At 37.7% G+C, this 18,793-nt stretch overlaps 1 protein-coding gene across 7 annotated transcripts in view; it reads left to right on the top strand.

Moving 5' to 3' along the window:
- TPP2 (tripeptidyl peptidase 2) overlaps positions 1 to 18,793 on the top strand; it is a 75,167-nt gene that overhangs the window by 13,646 nt on the left and 42,728 nt on the right. For all 7 annotated transcript variants that reach the window (XR_005063070.2, XM_073212382.1, XM_073212380.1 and 4 more), the window contains 5 exons: positions 475 to 570; positions 2,349 to 2,453; positions 4,342 to 4,466; positions 15,080 to 15,243; positions 18,054 to 18,208. Coding sequence is in view for 6 of the 7 variants with exons in the window: in XM_073212382.1 (XP_073068483.1) it covers positions 475 to 570; positions 2,349 to 2,453; positions 4,342 to 4,466; positions 15,080 to 15,243; positions 18,054 to 18,208 (645 nt within the window). In the remaining variant the exon portion in view is untranslated. The remainder of the gene's footprint in view (positions 1 to 474; positions 571 to 2,348; positions 2,454 to 4,341; positions 4,467 to 15,079; positions 15,244 to 18,053; positions 18,209 to 18,793) is intronic.

Genomic DNA, 18,793 nt, shown 5'->3' with positions numbered 1-18,793 from the left:
TTTTTCCTTAAGAACTCAAAGAGCTCTTCTTTAGTCTGTAGATAGTATCCCTGCTGTGCTGGAGAAGAGAATGCAGTTCTTTTTCTTCACAGAAGGGCTCCGGGTAGGGAGGCTCTGTGAACTGCACTCTCTCCCTCAGGTGGATGGGAAGGAGGTAGGGGAGAGGCCAGTGTCACTGATGCTCGAGAACTAAAGATTAGAGCATTCATGAGGCCACACGTGTTGAAAGCACTTTATGAACTATGGAGCACTGTGTAAATGAGAGGTACGGTAGTTGAACCATCTTATTTACAGGTGAGAAAAAGGAGCCAGAGAGACTGTGGCATCTTAGAATATTAAAAATACTGCTCTAGTACACCAGCTTGCCTATTCAAGTTGAACCACTAGGGTAGAAGTGGAGTCCTTTTTCCCCAGTATTAAGTCATTGGAATTGGAAACTATTTATCGAGTCAGCAATTTACTTTTCTCCTATAGGTTCCTGTGAGCTGGACAAATCCCTCCGGCAGATACCATATTGGCATAAAAAATGGCTATGACTTCTATCCAAAGGCTCTCAAGGAAAGGATACAGGTGATGTATAATTTAGTATCAATGGTTTATCTTCTCCCTCAGATTTTTTCCTACCAAAGGAAAAGAAATTCATAAAATCTTACTAACCTTAATTGTTTTGGAGGGTGGGAGGCTTTCAAACAATGACTGCTTAAAGAAAGATACTGTTCATTGGACTGGTTGGTTACCCATTTCAACATGGCTCTTAATCTTGGATACATGGGTATGTTTAGAGAATGAATACACTGAAATTATACTCAAATTTTTGTGTATTTTTGTTTATCTGGGTGATGGAATATAACTTTCATTGAATTTTTTAAAGACTTCTTTACCTCAAAAAGGCTAAATATAGTTGATTTAAAGTTCTGACTGCCTTATTTATTCCCATTTCTATAGCTTCTATGATTACTTGTCCTGTTTTCTTACTGTTTAACTACCCTTCTTGATATTAGTTAGTCATCATTCGGTATTAAAATAAAGGGTTACTCAGTTCTAAAGCTGCTGAACAATTGCAAACTGTCTGTGATTAGAGAAATAAGATGGCAAATTGAGTGACAAGGAGCCTGCTTTAGAACAGCACTATTCAGTAGACCTTTCAATGTTAAGAAAAGTGTTCAAAATGTTCAATATCTGTCCATTATGATAGACACTAGTTACAAACAGCTGTTGAGAACTTGAAAGGTGACTGGTATGACTAAGGAATTGAAATTTTAATTTTATGTAATATTTTAAGATTTAAGTTTCAATAGCAACATGTGGCTAGTGGCTCCTGGATTTGACAGTGCCACTTTAGAACCGCTTTAACTCCAGTAGCTGATACGGGTTCAGGGATTCAACTGTAAGACAAGATATAATACTTGAAAATAAGCCTGATGGGTAAGACTAATCAAAATATTGTTCCATCTAATCAGAATTTTGTTATTTGATTTTCTAGGGATCTGTGAACCATAAGTTCCTGAGTATATTACATATATAACCTTCACTTATTTGTCAGATTCTAATCATTCTGCCAAAAAATATTGCAAAAGAAAATACATAACTTTTATTGGATAATATTTTATTTTATAATTTCAGGCTGTAATACACATAGCACAGTATTTATATGCACTGTATTAAATTAATCAACTGTGTTGATAAGGTTCAAATTAACATGCAAAGATAGCATGGTTAAGTGAAAGCCAACCCTCCTGCTTTAGCCCTAGTCGAGTTGATTATTTTACTGGAAAGGATTTTTTCTAACTGGCAGACTGCCCTTGGGGGAGGCACTGTGGGAGTTAAAGACAGTGAGGATGAAGGTCAGGCCAATTTCAGTAACAGAGAACCCTATCAAGTCAACGAGGATAGGGAAAAAATAAGTTAGCAAGGGAGGAAATGGAGGGAGCCTGTATGTCCATCAAAATGTAACTGGAGTCTTACTCCTGTCCTCTACTTCCACTTGGCTTAAGGCATTTCCCAATTTCATAAAGGCCTAAAATACTGCTTGTGCTTTAAATGACTGGGAATTCAATCAGTCATCTTAACGTAGCATTGTTTGTTCTTGAAAGGATTTAAATTGGGCATATGATGTTTTAAAAGACATTTGGGTGTGGTTTGGTGTGCTCTCTTATAACCTAGGTGCAGCACTTTACCTAATAAATGATCCTTTCCCTTATCAACTTGATCAATTATTTTTTTATTAGCCTCTGTATGAGAACTGTGTAGCACAACGGCCGACAACAATTAGGTCCGTGTATAAAAGACTGTCTAGATTTACCTGAACATTTGTCAGCCTCTTTTAAGGCAATTTTCTGTCTTTGCAGAAAGAACGGAAGGAAAAAATCTGGGACCCTATTCACAGAGTGGCGCTTGCAGAAGCCTGTAGAAAACAGGAAGAATTTGATGTCACCAGCAATTGCCCTTCCCAAGTTGGTGCTAGTTGCTTTTATTTAAACATTACTATAGAGTTCTTAGAGAATAGACTGATTTACACATTTTTTAAGTTGCTTAATTTTACTACTTTTCCTTTATTATGTATCCTGAAATTATTTTACATATGTATTTGTCAGTTTTTTAAACTTCTTAATGTGCATATACAATACAGATGTTTGAAAGGGCATGTGTCAGAAGTGTGTTGTCATGAATTACCAAAGTGAGCCCTCCCAAGCAGCAGTGCCCCACCTCCTTCTCATGTCTCTTCTTCATCATTCCTCTCCCTCCTCCCCAGAGGCACCCACCATCTGGCTCTGTGTTGCCTGTTCTGAATTTATAAAGTGGTGCGTGTTCTTTCACGTGTGGTTGCTTTCGCTCAGTATTGTTTGTGAGATGCATCCATGTGTGGGTGTTGAAGTAGTTTGTTCACTTTTGTTGCTGTGTGATGAGTAAACCACAATTTGTGTGTCCACCTTGCAGATTGATACTTGCTTTTTTTCCATTTTTGGCTGCTTTCTTCAGCATTCTTGCACATGTCTTCTGGTGAGCATTAAGCGGTAGCACCAGTTCGTATTCTCACAAGAAGTATATGAGAGCTCCCATTGTTCTACATCCTTAAATCGCAGTTAAGTTTTTTAAGACAATTTATAAAATGAAAATGATGTCTTGCTTTATTATTAAAATAATGCAGAAACTTTTGTACAGCACAGGTATGCAAAGTGTCACCCCCCAGGGATAACAACAACTTGATGTTTATCCTTCCAAATTTTTCCTTTAATGCATACATGACCTTCATCAAAAATGGAATCATATGATGGTTCTCAAACCTGGCAGCATGTTACCATCACACAAAGAGCTTTAAAACTGCCAGTGCTTGTGAGCTAGAGAGGAATTACATCAGAATCTTGCAGGGAGGCATTTTTAAAAGCTCCCCAGGACCTTTACTTGCTGTGCAGTTGGGGTTGAGGACCGCTGGCTGAACAGATCTATACACACGTTTAACTTGTATTTACTTAATCTGGGTACAGGATCCTTTGGGAACAGCTCTTTTACTTTGTCCTGATCAGGCACATTAAATATGGCATTTCAGGTCCTACGTGTATACTTCTAACTTTATACAACAGGAATCTGGGTTTAATTATCCATTTTATTTTGTAAACTGAAAACAGGTCTATATACTTGGTTTATTCCTTTGAGAAACAGTAAATGTTGAATATGTTGAATAAGTAAAGATGAAGCATAACTTAAGATTTTGGAACATGTGAAAATCAAAGTTTTATTCACTAGGACTATTCAGGTGAATATAGAGCTGTCTAGTATGTAGTTTTAAAAAATACTTAGGTTTGAAATTCTTATTTTTGTATATCAGTGGTTAAATAGTTTCTATGTACATGGTCATAAATGTAGTATGTATTTAATTTACCAAATTCTGAAAAGAAAGATGATTCAGGATTTGTTACTGGATTCTTAAACAGATTGGATATGGGAATGGTCCTAATAGAAAAATTTTAAAGTCAATAAATAGATAACCTATTTTATAGCAATTTGAGAGTTACTTTTAGAAATGAGTTATACAGATTACAAGACAGGTAAGCAATACATGTCTTGGCCAAATGATAAGGACCAACGTGTAGTACTGTTTTTCTCAAAGCAGATGGAATAAGTGAATGAGAGATTGAGTAAAAGACGTTTTTCTTTTAATGTTTAGTTTATTAATTGATACCTACATTAAGTTGAGCTACAAGTTGCATAGATGTAGAAAGAAAATTTTCTTACCTTTCTCTAGGGTAAAGTGACTTTACTGTTGTGTCACACGTTGTATTTAATACTACTTTTTCAGGAACACAAAATGTGCTAATATTAATATATATTCTAATTGATTAGGCAAATAAACTACTCAAGGAAGAGCTCCAAAGTCAAGTGGAATTACTAAATTCTTTTGAGAAAAAATACAGTGATCCTGGCCCCGTGTATGACTGCTTGGTGTGGCATGATGGGGAAACCTGGAGGTAAGCTTGTGTGTTCTACAGATCTTCACTTAAAAATGTTCTTTTCCACTCTAGGAGCATTAAGCCTACAGCACTGTCCTGAGATTTGGTTTATGTGACAGTAGTATCATTCAGCAACCCTATTGAAGACCGAAATTGGCATTTGTATAGTTCTGGACAAGTCTTTTGAACTTCTTAGTATTTTAGACACTAAACTTGATGCTTATACGTGTTTTAAAGATTATTTCGTTTACCAGATAGTAATTGTTAACCAGGTATTAGCAGGTTGATTATTAGTATATGTAGAAATATTCCTAATTTAGGCTGGGCAGTTTAGAAAGTAACTGTAAGAGGATATTACAGAGCATCTACTGTAAACTCTGAAGGGCAAGTGGGAAACTAGACTGGAGATTTCACAGTAGAGACAAGGTAGCTGAGTTGAAGAGTGGCAGTGCGACACGGGTGAAGAGCTCAGTCTCTGAGATGGAATCTTAGCTGTGTGACCTTGAACACTGCACCTCTAAGCCTGCTTCCTCATTTGTTAATTGGAGTAATAATAGTACCTCCCTAGAGGGTTTTGCTAAAATTAAATTTGGTATTTCTCAGCAGAGTGTGCACTTGATAGACATAAGCCATTAGTGGTGCTTACTACTCTGTGATAATGGCCGTTATATGAAGTCACCTGTCTTACATGCTCTTCAGGTTTCTTAGTGAATTGTACACTGCACTGTGTTTCTTGGAGCTGGCTAGTATGTCTTCTTGATTTACTGTCTGCATGGAAATAAGAATAGTGTTCTTAATACAGAGATTTAGGCATGAGTATTTTAGGGTAACTACAATAAACCGGGATGACTCCATGAAACTTGAAATAAGAATAGCTGACCTTTTGAGTCCCTGCTCTTATGCAAAGAATTGTTTCCCAAGGCGTGACAGATAGCAAGATATGGTGAAGTTGATTACTTTTCTCAGATTGTTCACATCGCAATGCACTGTTCTCAAAGGAGGGCTTTCCTTCCATGAATGTGGGTACTAACTCATCTCTGATAATGGGTATATAAAATTTTCAATTGAATAAGAAACCCCTGTTCCATTTGGGAATGAAAGTGTTAATAAAGTATTTGCATGTAGCCATATTTTTTTATTAAGGTATTACTGATATACACTATTATGAAGGTTTCACATGAAAAACAATGTGGTTAATACATTCACCCATATTATCGAGTCCCCCCTATATACCCCATTGCAGCCACGGACCATCAGTGTAGTAAGATGCCACAGAGTCACTATGTGCCTTCTCTGTGCCACAGTGTCTTCCCCTTGATCCCCCCAAACCATGTATAGTAATCAAAATACCCCTCAATCCCCTTCTCCCTCCCTCCCCACCCACTCTTCCCCTCTCCTCCCCTTTGGTAACCACTAGTCAGTCCCTTCTTGCAGTCTGTGAGTCTGCTGCTGTTTTGTTCCTGCAGTTTTGCTTTGTTGCTATGCTCCACGAGGAATCATTTGGTACTTGTCTTTCTCCACGTGGCTTATTTCACTGAGCGTAACACTATCCAGCTCCATCCATGTTGTTGCAAAGGGTAGGATTTGTTTCTTTCTTATGGCTGAATGGTGTTCCATTGTGTATAGGTACCACATCTTTATGCATTCAGCTACTGATGGACACTTAGGATGCTTCTATATCTTGGCTATTGTAAATAGTGCTGCGATAAACATAGGGGTGCATCTGTCTTTTTGAAACTGGGCTCCTCCATTCTTAAAGTAAATTCCTAGGAATGGAATTCCTGGGTCAAATGGTATTTCTATTTTTAGTTTTTTGAGGAACCTCCATACTGCTTTCCACAATGGTTGAACTAGTTTACATTCTCACCAGCAGTGTAGGAGGGTTTCCCTTTCTTTGCATCCTCGCCAGCATTTATTTTTCCTAGTCTTTTCTATGTTATCCATCCTTACTGCTGTGAGGTGATATCTCATTGTGGTTTTAATTTGCATTTCCCTGATAATTAATGATGTGGTGCATCTTTTCATGTGCCTGTTGGCCATTTGAATTTGTTCTTTGGAGAAGTGTCTGTTCATATCCGCCACCCATTTTTTAATAGGGTTATTTGCTTTTTGGGTGTTGAGGCATTTGAGTTCTTTATGTATTTTGGATGTTAATACCTTGTCGGATATGTCATTTACAAATATATTCTCCTATACTGTAGGCTGCCCTTTTTGTTCTGCTGATGGTGTCCTTTGCTGGACAGAAGCTTTTTAGCTTGATGTAGTCCCATTTGTTAATTTTTGCTTTTGTTTCCCTTGCCCGAGGAGATGCATTCAGGAAAAAGTTGCTCATATTTATATTCAGGAGATTTTTGCCTATGTTTTCTTCTAAGAATTTTATGGTTTCATGACTTACATTCGGGTCTTTGATCCAATTCAAGTTTACTTTTGTGTACAGGATAGACAATAATCCAGTTTCATTCTCTTGCATGTAGCTGTCCAGTTTTGCCAACACCACTTGTTGAAGAGGCCGTCATTTCCCCATTCTATATCCATGGCTCTTTATTGTCTATTAATTGACCATACATGCTTGGGTTTGTGTCGGGGCTTGCTCTCTAGTCTGTTCCATTGGTCCATGGGTCTGTTTTTGTGCCAGTACCAAATTGTCTTGATTACTGTGACTTTGTAGTAGAACTTGAACTCAGGGAGTGTAATCCACCCAGCTTTATTCTTCCTTCTCAGAATTGCTTTGGCTATTCGTGGTCTCTTGTGGTTCCATATGAATTTTACACCTATTTTCTCAGTTTGTTGAAGAATGCTGTTGGTATTTTGATAGGGATTGCATTGAACCTGTAGATTGCTTTAGGCAGGATGGCCATTTTGACAATATTAATTCTTCCTGTCCGTGAGCATGGGATGAGTTCCATTTATTGGTGTCTTCTTTAATTTCTCTCAGGAGTGTCTTGCAGTTTTCAGGGTATAGGTCTTTCACTTTCTTGGTTAGGTTTACTCCTAGGTATTTTATTCTTTTTGATGCAACTGTGAATGGAATTGTTTTCCTGACTTCTCTCTCTGCCAGTTCATTGTTAGTGAACGGGAATGCCACAGATTTCTGTGTATTAATTTTGTATCCTGCAGCTTTGCTGAATTCAGATGTTAGGTCTAGTAGTTTTGGAGTGGAGTCTTTAGGGTTTTTTATGTACAATATCATGTCATCTGCAAACAGGGACAGTTTAACTTCTTCCTTGCAGTCTGAATGCCTTTTATTTCTTTGTGTTGTCTAATTGCCGTGGCTAGGACCTCCAGAACTATGTTGAATAGAAGTGGGGAAAGTGGGCATCCTTGTCTTGTTCCCGATCTTAAAGGAAAAGCTGTCAGCTTCTCACTGTTAAGTATGTTGTTGGCTGTGCATTTGTCATATGTGGCCTTTATTATGATGAGGTGCTTGCCCTCTGTACCCATTTTGTTGAGAGTTTTTTTCATGAATGGTTGTTGAATTTTGTCAAATGCTTTTTCGGCATCTATGGAGATGATCATGTGGTTTTTGTCCTTTTTGTTGATGTAGTGAATGATGTGGATGGATTTTTGAAAATTTTACCATACTTACGTCCCTGGAATAAATCCTACTTGATCATGATGGATGATCTTTTTGATGTATTTTTAAATTCAATTTGCTAATATTTTGTTGAGTATTCTTGCATCTATGTTCATCAGGGATATTGTTCCATAATTTTCTGTTTTTGTGGTGCCTTTGCCTCGTTTTGGTATTAGAGTGATGCTTGCCTCATAGAATGAATTTGGAAGTATTCCCTCCTCTTCTGTTTGGAAGACTTTAATGAGGATGGGTATTAGGTCTTTACTAAATATTTGATAAAAGTCAGCAGTGAAACCATCTGGTCCAGGAGTTTTGTTCTTAGGTAGTTTTTTGATTAACAATTCAATTTCCTTGCTGGTAATTGGTCTGTGTGGATTTTCTGTTTCTCTCTGGGTCAGCCTTGGAAGGTTATTATTTTTCTAGAAAGTTGTCCATTTCTTCTCCGTTATCCAGTTTATTAGCATATAACTTTTCATAATATTCTCTAATAATTCTTTGATATCTGTAATGATTTTACCTTTCTCATTTCTGATTCTGTTTATATGTGTAGACTGTCTTTTTTACTTGACAAGTCTGGCCAGGGGTTTATCTATTTTGTTTATTTTCTCAAAGAACCAGCTCCTGCTTTCACTGATTTTTTTTCTATTTTATTCTTCTCGATTTTATTTATTTCTGCTCTAATTTTTATTGTGTCCCTCCTTCTACTGACTTGGGGCCTCATTTGTTCTTCTTTTTCTATTTTTGTTAATTGTGAGTTCATTTGGGATTGTTCTTCTTTCCTGAGGTAGGCCTGTATTGCAATGTACTTCTCTCTTAGCACGGCCTTCACTGCGTCCCACAAATTTTGCAGTGTTGAATTATTGTTGTCATTTGTCTCCATATATTGCTTGATCTCCGTTTTTATTTGGTCATTGTTCCATTGGTTATTTATGAGCATGTTTTTAAGCCTCCATGTGTTTATGGGATTTTTTGTTTTATTTGCATAATTTATTTCTAGAGTCATCCTTTTGTGGTCTGAGAAGCTGGTTGGTACAATTTCAATCTTTTTGAATTTACTGATGCTCTTTTTGTGGCCTAGTATATGATCTGTTCTTGAAAATGTTCCACGTGCATTTGAGAAGAATGTATTCTGCTGCTTTTGGGTGGAGTGTTCTGTAGCTGTCTGTTAGGTCCATCTGTTCTAGTGTGTTGTTCAGTGCCTCTGTCTCCTTATTTTCTGTCTGGTTGATCAGTCCTTTGGAGTGAGTGGTGTGTTGAAGTCTCCTAGAACGAATGCATTGCATTCTATTTCCTCCTTTAATTCTGTTAGTATTTGTTTCACGTATGCTGATGCTCCTGTGTTGGGTGCATCTATATTTATAATGATTATATCCTCTTGTTGGACTGACCCCTTTATCATTATGTAATGTACTTCTTTGTCTGTTGTTACTTTCTCTGTTTTGAAGTCTATTTTGTTTGATACAAGTACTGCAACTCCTGCTTTTTTCTCCCTATTAGTTGCATGAAGTATCTTTTTCCATCCCTTCACTTTCAGTCTGTGTATGTGTTTGGGTTTGAAGCGAGTCTCTTGTTGGCAGCATATAGACAGGTCTTGTTTTTTAATCCACTCAGTGACTCTATGTCTTTTGATTGGTGCATTCAGATCATTTACATTTAGGGTGAATATCTATAGGTTTGTACTTATTGCCACTGCAGGCTTTAGATTCGTGGTTACCAACGGTTCAAGGGTAACTTCCTTACTATCTAAGAGTCTAATTTAACTCCCTCAGTATGCTATTACGAACACAATCTAAAGGTTCTTTTTTTTCCCTCCTTCTTTTTCCTCCTCCATTCTTTATATATTAGGTATCATATTCTGTACTCTTTGTCTATCCCTTGACTGACTTTGGTGATAGTTGATTTAATTTTGCATTTGCTTAGTAATTAATTGTTTTTTCTTCACTGTGGTTTTATTTTCGCTGGTGACAGCTATTTAGCCTTAGGTACACTTCCATCTATAGCAGTTCCTCCAGAATACACTGTAGAGACAGTTTGTGGGAGATAAATTCTCTCAGCTTTTCCTTATCTGCAAATTGTTTAATCCCTCTTTCAAATTTAAATGGTAATCTTGCCAGGTATAATATTCTTGGTTCAAGGCCTTTCTACTTAATTGCATTGAATAAGTCATGCCACTCCCTTCTGGCCTGTAAGGTTTCTGTTGAGAAATTTGATGGTAGCCTGATGGATTTTCCTTTGAATATGATCTTTTTTGCTCTCTCTGGCTGCTTTTAATATTCTGTTTTTATCCTTGAGCTTTGCCATTTTAATTATTATATGTCTTGGTGTTGTCTTCCTTAGGTCCCTTGTATTAGGAGGTCTGTGCACCTCCATGCCCTGAGAGATTACTCCTTCCTCAGATTGGGGGAGTTAGCAGCAATTACCTCCTCAATGACACTTTTTATGCCTTTTTCTCTCTGTTCTTCTGGTACTCCTAAAATGCGAATATTCCATTCAGATTGGTCGCACAGTTCTCTCAATATTCTTTCATTTCTAGACATACTTTTTTTTCTCTGTGCCTCAGTTTTTTTGTATTCCTCTTTAATATCTATTCCATTTGTCATCTCTTCTCCACTATATCTAATCTGCTTTTAATTCCCTCCATTGTATGTGTCATTTCAGATACTGTATTCCTTAATGATTGAATCTCTGTCCAGAATTCTTCTCTGAGTTCTTGAATATTTTTCTGTACCTTCATGAACATGTTTATGATTTTTATTTTGAAATATCTTTCAGGAAGATTGATGAGTTCAGTTTCACTTGACCCTTTTTCTACTGTTTGTGGGACTTTGGTTTGAGCCAGGTTCTTTTGAGGTTTTATATTTGTATGTGGTGCCCAGAAGCTCTATTCTCTTGAGCTCTTCAGCCCCTGGAGTGATGTCGGGGGTCCCAGGGGAGTGGCGCTGGTGCCTGGGGGTTGGAAAGAGCTATTTCCTGCTTCCCAGCTGCTATGCCTGCCTCCATTGCCAGAACCAGTGGGCTGAGCACACAGGTTTAAGCCTCTATGCTTTGCGTTTGTAGCTGCCCTAGGTGGGGCTTCCCTCTGGCTGGCCTGATGCAAGGACAGGGGCTGCCAGTTTGCAAACTAGTGCGGGTTGGTTGGGAGGAAGGACCAGCAGGCTCTGTATCACAGTGGGGGGCCTTGGAGCTGCGTAGCCAGCCAGGGGGATGGAGGCCTTGAAGCTCCTGAAAATTCCCAACCTGTGCTCCCGGACAATTTTGTCCACCTGTCCTTTCTCCTGAACAGCAAGCTCTGGGCAGTCCTTGCCCCTTTAGCAGCCCTCTCGCTGTTAGGACGTCTCTCAGTCTGACCACCTTCCTTTTGTCCCAGAGCAGCCAGATGTGGATCCCTGTTTTCCACAAGCGGCTGGAATCTCAGTCTCTCCAGGTGTTCCAACTGTCTTAGCTTTCCAACCTCACTGATCTCCAGAACAGCATGCAATGTAGGTTCATGCTCCCAGAGCAGTTCTCCAGGGCTGGGTGTTTTCAGCAGTCCCAGGTCTCCACTCCCTCCCCGCTCCGTTTCTCTTCCTCCTGCCTGTCCCGCCAGATCACGGCTTTGGTACGTTGTCCTGCTCTGTGAGGTCTGTTCTTTTCTCAAGGTGTATGCATTCTGGTGCAGCCTTCTTTCCTGTTGCTCTTTCAAGATTAGTTGTATTAATTATATTTTCATATTACACCTGGTTTTGGAAGGAGGCCTCTGTCTCACCTCTCACACCGCCATCTTTAATCTCTCCACTCTATCGCATGTAGCCATATTTTTATGATTCAAATATTAATGCCTTTTTTACATGTATTCAGGTATGTTGTTTGGGTGTGTGTATATGCAGCTGTGCACATGTTTGTGAACAATATTTTTTCAAAAGCTTTGCAGAAAGCTTTGATCAGTGTTTATCATTTAAGTCCTCAAGTGTGTGGTTTAGCAAACTGGTACATCCACCACATGGTGTAACATGATAAAATCATTCCCAAGGCTAAATTTGAGGAAAATACTGGAAAGAAACTGAGTAAATGTGGAAAAATACACTACAAAAGGACTGAGGGACATACTACAACATTAGCAGGCCTGGGGTAGGGCACTGGGTGGTCTCAGTTCATTTCCTGCTCAGGCTGACAACACTGTGGCTAATCTGTCCCAAGGGAAAGGGGTTTGCGGTCAGTAGGTCCAGAATGTGGGTCCCTGGTACCAGTCCATGTTCCCAAAAGCTTTCCATGGTCTTTAAGGCAGTGACAAAGCAAGTGACACACTGTAACAGTTTGTAAACAGTATTTTAAGACATCTTTTAGAATTTTTGTGTTGGAAAAATGAAATTTAATCCAATATGAATGAAGTAAAATCTGAAATCACATGAGTAATGTTTTAGAAAATAGAATCATTGAAAAATGCAGCAGAATTAAGCTTTCAGGTACTCCATCAATAATTCAGTTTTTTACATGATCCTGTGTGTAATACTGAGCTTTGACTCCATCACCCCATCTCAGAGTTAGATCCGGAGTTTTTGAGAAGAATCTTAAAGATCCTAAATTTACCTAAGGGGAATCAAGGCACTATTGTTTTGTAAGTGCCAACCATTTCTGAGGTAAGGTAAGGGGACCTGAAAAACCTTCAGTTTTTTTTTTTGTTTTTATGAAGAACACCAAGTCTGCCCTCCCTCAGTGTTAAACCTGGATCTCTGTGGTTAACTAACGTAATTATACTCTTAAGTATTTGTCAGGATTCATAGTGTCAAACTCAATTGTTACTCAACATGGAACAAAAACAGGTTAAAAGGAACACCATTTACAGAAGATTATGTAAAGGAAAGACTGTTGTTTCTTTTCAGTGGTTTTTGACCTCGTTATGTCAGGTTTCCTTTGAGATTTTGATGAAAGCTGTGGGTTTTTACCATAAAAAATTGGACAAAGAAATGTAAAAATATCCAGGAATTTTTAAACCAGAATCCCCTTTTCCTGTCTGCTCCCGTATGTACTTTAACCCCATTTTCATGTTCTCTTTCTCTCCATTCTAACAACTGTTTCTGGAATTATGACAACCAGCCCTTCTGAAAGATAGGGCCCTGAACCTCATTCATATTTGCCCTCTGTGGAGTTACTTAGGAAAGTCACTAAGTTTTATATTTATATTGTGATACAGTGTTTGAGTCACTTCATGTTGACTTTGGTCATAAGAAACTGATCTGTTAAATGTGCCACTGTATTTGCCATGAGAATGTTGTTAAAGAAGTTGATTCATGGGAAAGGCAGTATATACAGAGAAGACAAGTAATGATGCTATAGCATTTTACTACGCTGATGGACAGTGACTGTAATGGGGTATGTTGTGGTGACTTGATAATAGGGTGAGTCTAGTAACCATAATGTCCAAGTAATTGTACATTAACAATATCAAAAGAAAAAAAAAGTTGTTGGGAGTGTAGCACAGAGAAGGCAGACAGTGAATCTGTGGCATCTTACTACACTGATGGACAGTGACTGCAATGGGGTATGGGTGGGGACTTGATAATATGGGTAAATGGAGTAACCACATTGTTTTTTCATGTGAAACCTTTATAAGAGTGTATATCAATAATACCTTAATAAAAAAAATTTTTTTAAGTAGTAGTAAGATCTGATGATTGTCCAGGATGTTATAACACATTAAAAGATTTTTCAAATTAAAAAAAAAAAGTTGATTCATTCATTCTTTTCTCATTGGCAAATATTTGAGTACCTCCTCTGTACCAGGTGGACTCTATGAATGCTCTTCTGTGGGCTCTAGACCCTGAAGGAGCAACCGTTGGGAACCTCTGAGCCAGTCTGAAACATGAAAGACTTCCCTGAAGGATCAGCAGTTAGCGAAGCAAAGAGGGTAGGACCCTGGGCTGCGAGAGGAAAGACCAGAGGCTGATGCAGGAACTGCTGGGAACATAGTGTGTGACAGGCTGGTGAAAAAAGGGAGGATGTCCAGGGTGGGTACTGGCCAGTTACATACATTTTGGAAAGAGAAGTGCTAGTCTGTCTCGCAAATATCAAAGATTTGGGGGCATGCATTTTACCTGTTAACCTCAGTCCTGATTCCATTTGATATGCCACTTGTTTTCTCTTGACCTCATTTTCCTCATAAGTGTTCAGTCCCCTATGTCTTGCTATATTGTATGTCTTTTTGAAATGCTGTAAATCATTTTAGCCTATGTTGATTGGGTGTACATAAAAACCAACTGACAATTGTAGGGATCCTTCTTGCCAAATCATCTTAGCGTATTAGTGAAGTATATGCCTTAATGTTTACAATAAATGCCCTCTCTACATTAGTGGGCTTTCATTAATTCATTGTAGCAATTGTGATTGACTGAATTATTCAAACATAGTTGCTCTTATTTAGAAAATGTGCACAAAGGTCTAAAAGCTAAAAGCATAATATTGGCCTTTAAATGATGTACATCCCATTTATGACTTGTATGTTCATGTCTTCTTAGACTGTTTTCTAGTATTTGGAATATATATAAATTACAAAGTTAATAAAATGGGGAAAGAAAAGATAGGAGGACAACCATAAAACTACATAGAAAATATTTTTTGTGAAAGATGAATGTTTGCCTAAGGCTGTTACAACTATCAGACCAAGGCTCAATATAGTTCATTAGTTTTAAGGAGCTTGCATATGCTGTTGGAGTCATGAAGCCAATTCTAAAAGACTCAGGAAGTGTCAAAAGACTATGTGTCAAAATCACTCAAACTATTCTAAAGCTCTAAGCTGTGCTTTGGTCTAATTTCTGAAGTAGCTAGATAGTTTCTGCCTGGACTTTAGTGATGGACAGTGTTCCTAAGGCCTTTTATACATGCCTTCATTTAAGGACTGGTTCTTGTAAACTACCTCACTGATGATGACTCCACAAAGCAGAGGACTCTAAACCAGGCAGTTACTGTGTGCATTGTGGTAGAAGTGATAGTGTGGTAGGAAGATACCTGAGAAACAATATTGTGATTTTTAGAAAAGAAAACAGATACATTTCATCATCTACCCTTTATTCTCAATTTACAGAGCTTGCATTGATTCAGATGAAGCTGGGGACTTGAGTAAATCCACCATATTGAGAAACTACAAAGAGGCCCAAGAATATGGTTCTTTTGGTACAGCTGAGATGTTGAATTACTCCGTTAATATATATGATGATGGAAACCTGCTGTCCATTGTGACCAGTGGAGGTATTCTATTATAGATTTGCTAACTAGAGATTAATTTATGAAGTTATAAGATAACTTCCTATAGCCAAAAGCAGCCTTATAGAGAATTTAATCTAGAGATTCCAACTAAAGAACTAGATCTGGAGTAATAAATATGATTTGATTTCCCTGGCAAGTTGCTGTATTTTAAAGGGTAACCATGTAGGAGTCATTCCAAGATAACAAATGTGGTTCTACCACAAAAAAATGTATGAACATAATTTATCTTATGAGAAGTAATTGCATTTGTAAATATTAACCCTTGAGAAATTCACCCTTGGGTACAAAGAGTCAGATAAAAAGATCCTCATTGAACCATTCCACGTAATTTCAAAAAACTTGGAAACTAGCTAAACACCTAGCAACAAAAGAATAAGTGTTTTCAACATTGTGCTTTATTCATACAATAGAATTATTACATAGCAATCAAAATGAATAAATCTACATATACCTATACTTACAAATCTCAAATACATAAATTTTAATGAAGAAATGTCTTAATGATTAAATATTTGTATAAACACACCAAATAACACTATGCAATGTTTATGGATATTGTGTGCTTGTATAGTAAAAATATAGACGGGAAGAATATATACACCAGCTTCCAGACAGTGGTACTTGCAGGAGGAAGCAAGGAGAGTGAAGTAGGATGGCTCTAACTCCTTATATTCCTCCACTGCAACTTTCTGAGTTATAGCTAAAGTACAATAAACTCCATGTATATATACACGATTTGGTAAGTTTTGAAAAATGTGTACACCTAGGAAACCATCACCACAGTCAAAATAATAAAAGTGTTCATCATCCCCACAAGTTTGCTTGTCTTCCTCTGTGATTCAACCCTGTCTCCCATGTCCCCAGGCAGCCACTGAAGTTCTTTCTGTCACTGTAGATTACTTTTCTAGAATTCTCTGGAATTTTATATAAGTGGATTAAAAAATATGGCTTAAAATTCATCCATGTAATTATAATGATTATAAATGGCTTGTTCCTTATTGCTGAATAGTATTTATTCAAGTGGATACATCACGGTTTGTTTATCATTCCACATTATCATAGACATTTGGATTGTTCCAACATTTGCGTACAAGACTATGTATGGAAATAGGGTTTTGTTTGATTTGGACCGATACTTAGAGAACTGGTTGGGTATGGTAGGTAGGTATGTATTTTACGTCTTAAGCTTCTAAGCTATTGTCTACGGTGGCTGCTCTCTTACATACTGGCAGAATGTGAGTGCTCCAGGAGCTCCACACCTTCTACATACCCTCATGCTGTGATCAGTCTGCTTAATTTCAGACACTCCAATTGGTAGGTGGTAGGAAAAGATATGTTTTAGGGAAAAATTACATTGAAATCCAGCTTTTCTGTTTTTACCGGAAAAAATAATATTGGACCCAAGTTCTTACATGACAACAATTGTCCAGAGCAGAAGAGTCGCAGCATTGCACAGACCCTCTTAGAAGGGCCCCGTGCTCTCATTTTTCCTGGAGTTCCAACTACTCTGTTGTCACCAAGCATTAAGGCCAGTGCCATTTGGCATTTACCATCACACTTGTATTGTTATTACCTGACAGTAGTGGGATATTTCTCTGTACCCATGTCTTTTAAGAAACTTTTTCACTTAAAAATAAGCCTAGTTGTTTTGGTCTATTTTTGCTTTATTGATAGGTACTAGACATAGAGAAAGGTATGCAAATCACAAGTTGTACACACATTGACTTACCACAAAACAGACACTAATGCATACCTACCACTCAGGTGAAGAAATAACATTGTGAAAGCCCCCATCATCTCTTCCTAACCAGTAACTGTCCCTTCATCTCCCGAAGTTAGCTACTGTCCTGATTTCCATCACCACATTGTTTAAGCCACCTGGTAATGCTGTTTTTGTAGGTAAGAAATGATTAAATAGGGAGCAGTTTCACAGAGTTAAACTTAATGTTTTTACCATTTATATAAATGTGATTATTCAATGTATACTTTTTGTGTGTGGCTTTAGATCAACATTATTTTGGTGTGCTCCATCTTATAGTGTATCAGAGTAGTTCATATTAATTGCTAATATTCAGTTCTATGAATATACTACATATCCATTTACTATGGACGTATCTTGGAGTTGTTTCAAGGTGTTTTGGATTGTATAAACAATGCCGCCATGAACATTTTTGCATCTGTTTTTACTGCATATGTGCACGTCTCTGTGGGTGTGTAGCTAGAGGTGAAACTACTGGGTCATACGGGATGCCTAAGTTCAGCTTTGCAGGTGTGGGTCTGCACTGCCACCAGCAGTGTGAGAGCATCTCCCCATCCACAGTTGCCGAAAGTTTTGTAGGGGTCTCGTGGCTTCGATGTGCATTTCCCAAGTGGCTGATGGAGTTCATGTCTTATATATATGTTTATTCCCTATTTGGTTATCTATTTTTTTGAAATGCTTCTTCAAGTGTTTTGCCTGTTTTTCTTTTGGGTCCCTTTTCTTCTGGATGGGAACGATGATGCTACTTGCCGGCTGTGAGCTCCGTCAGTCACGTGTGTCACGAGAGCATTCTTACCTTGGTGCCTCTGCTTTTCTTGGTGAACAGGGTGCAGAGTAGCATAACATAATTCAAAGATTCCTTTTTTGTGAATTATTGATAAGGTACTTAGGATAATGATATACGACTAGGTATTAAGATGAGAGTATACTTTGCTTTGATTATTTTTATCATATATGAAAATTTAACTAGATGGTTAAAACTTTGAATCTATGAAAAAAGCACTGTGTCATTTTCCCTTCTTTTTGCCTCTAGGAGCTCACGGAACACATGTAGCTAGTATAGCCACTGGACATTTTCCAGAAGAACCTGAACGGAATGGTGTAGCTCCCGGTGCTCAAGTTCTTTCCATCAAGATTGGTGATACGAGGCTAAGTACCATGGAGACAGGCACCGGCCTCATAAGAGCCGTGAGTGTTTGGGAGGAGCTGGTCTGGAAGGCCGTCTGGGGCATTTTTAGGTTTATAAAGTACTCTTGGATTACCAAGAATACTTGAAACTGGTGTATATAATTGTTTCAAAAAGTAAAAATGCTTAATTCATTCTAAAATTATTTTTATTAAAAATTACTAGGATAAAATTTTCATATTTCTCACTTCTAGTAAATCCCCTAATAAGCTATTTCGTGATACTTTAAAATAAACAACAAAAAAAGTCTACTTAGCCAGTTTACTCCATCAGCCTAAGAAGAATTTAACTATTATCCTACATTTCATGTTAATATACAAATTATATTTTACTTTAGTGATTTTAGAATTAGTAAGAACCATTCCATAGCCTCTTCTTCTCTCCATCTCCTCTACTCCATCCTACAAGTACTAGTTTTTTTTTTTATTGGCTGCTTACTGTACTCTGTCCCTCCTATCTTCTCTTACATTTATTAGCCATATGCCCGGAAATAATTTATAAACTTAGATTCGAATCACAATCTGTTTGGTTAAGAAACTATGGGATTCCATGCCTTTATTTTACTGACTAATCTGTTTCTGTAAATT

The sequence above is a fragment of the Manis javanica genome, chromosome 9, assembly GCF_040802235.1.
Source record: "Manis javanica isolate MJ-LG chromosome 9, MJ_LKY, whole genome shotgun sequence".
Classification (NCBI taxonomy): Eukaryota; Metazoa; Chordata; class Mammalia; order Pholidota; family Manidae; genus Manis; species Manis javanica.
The sequence above is the reverse complement of the archived record's forward strand: the minus strand, read 5'-3'. Positions and strand labels throughout refer to the sequence as shown.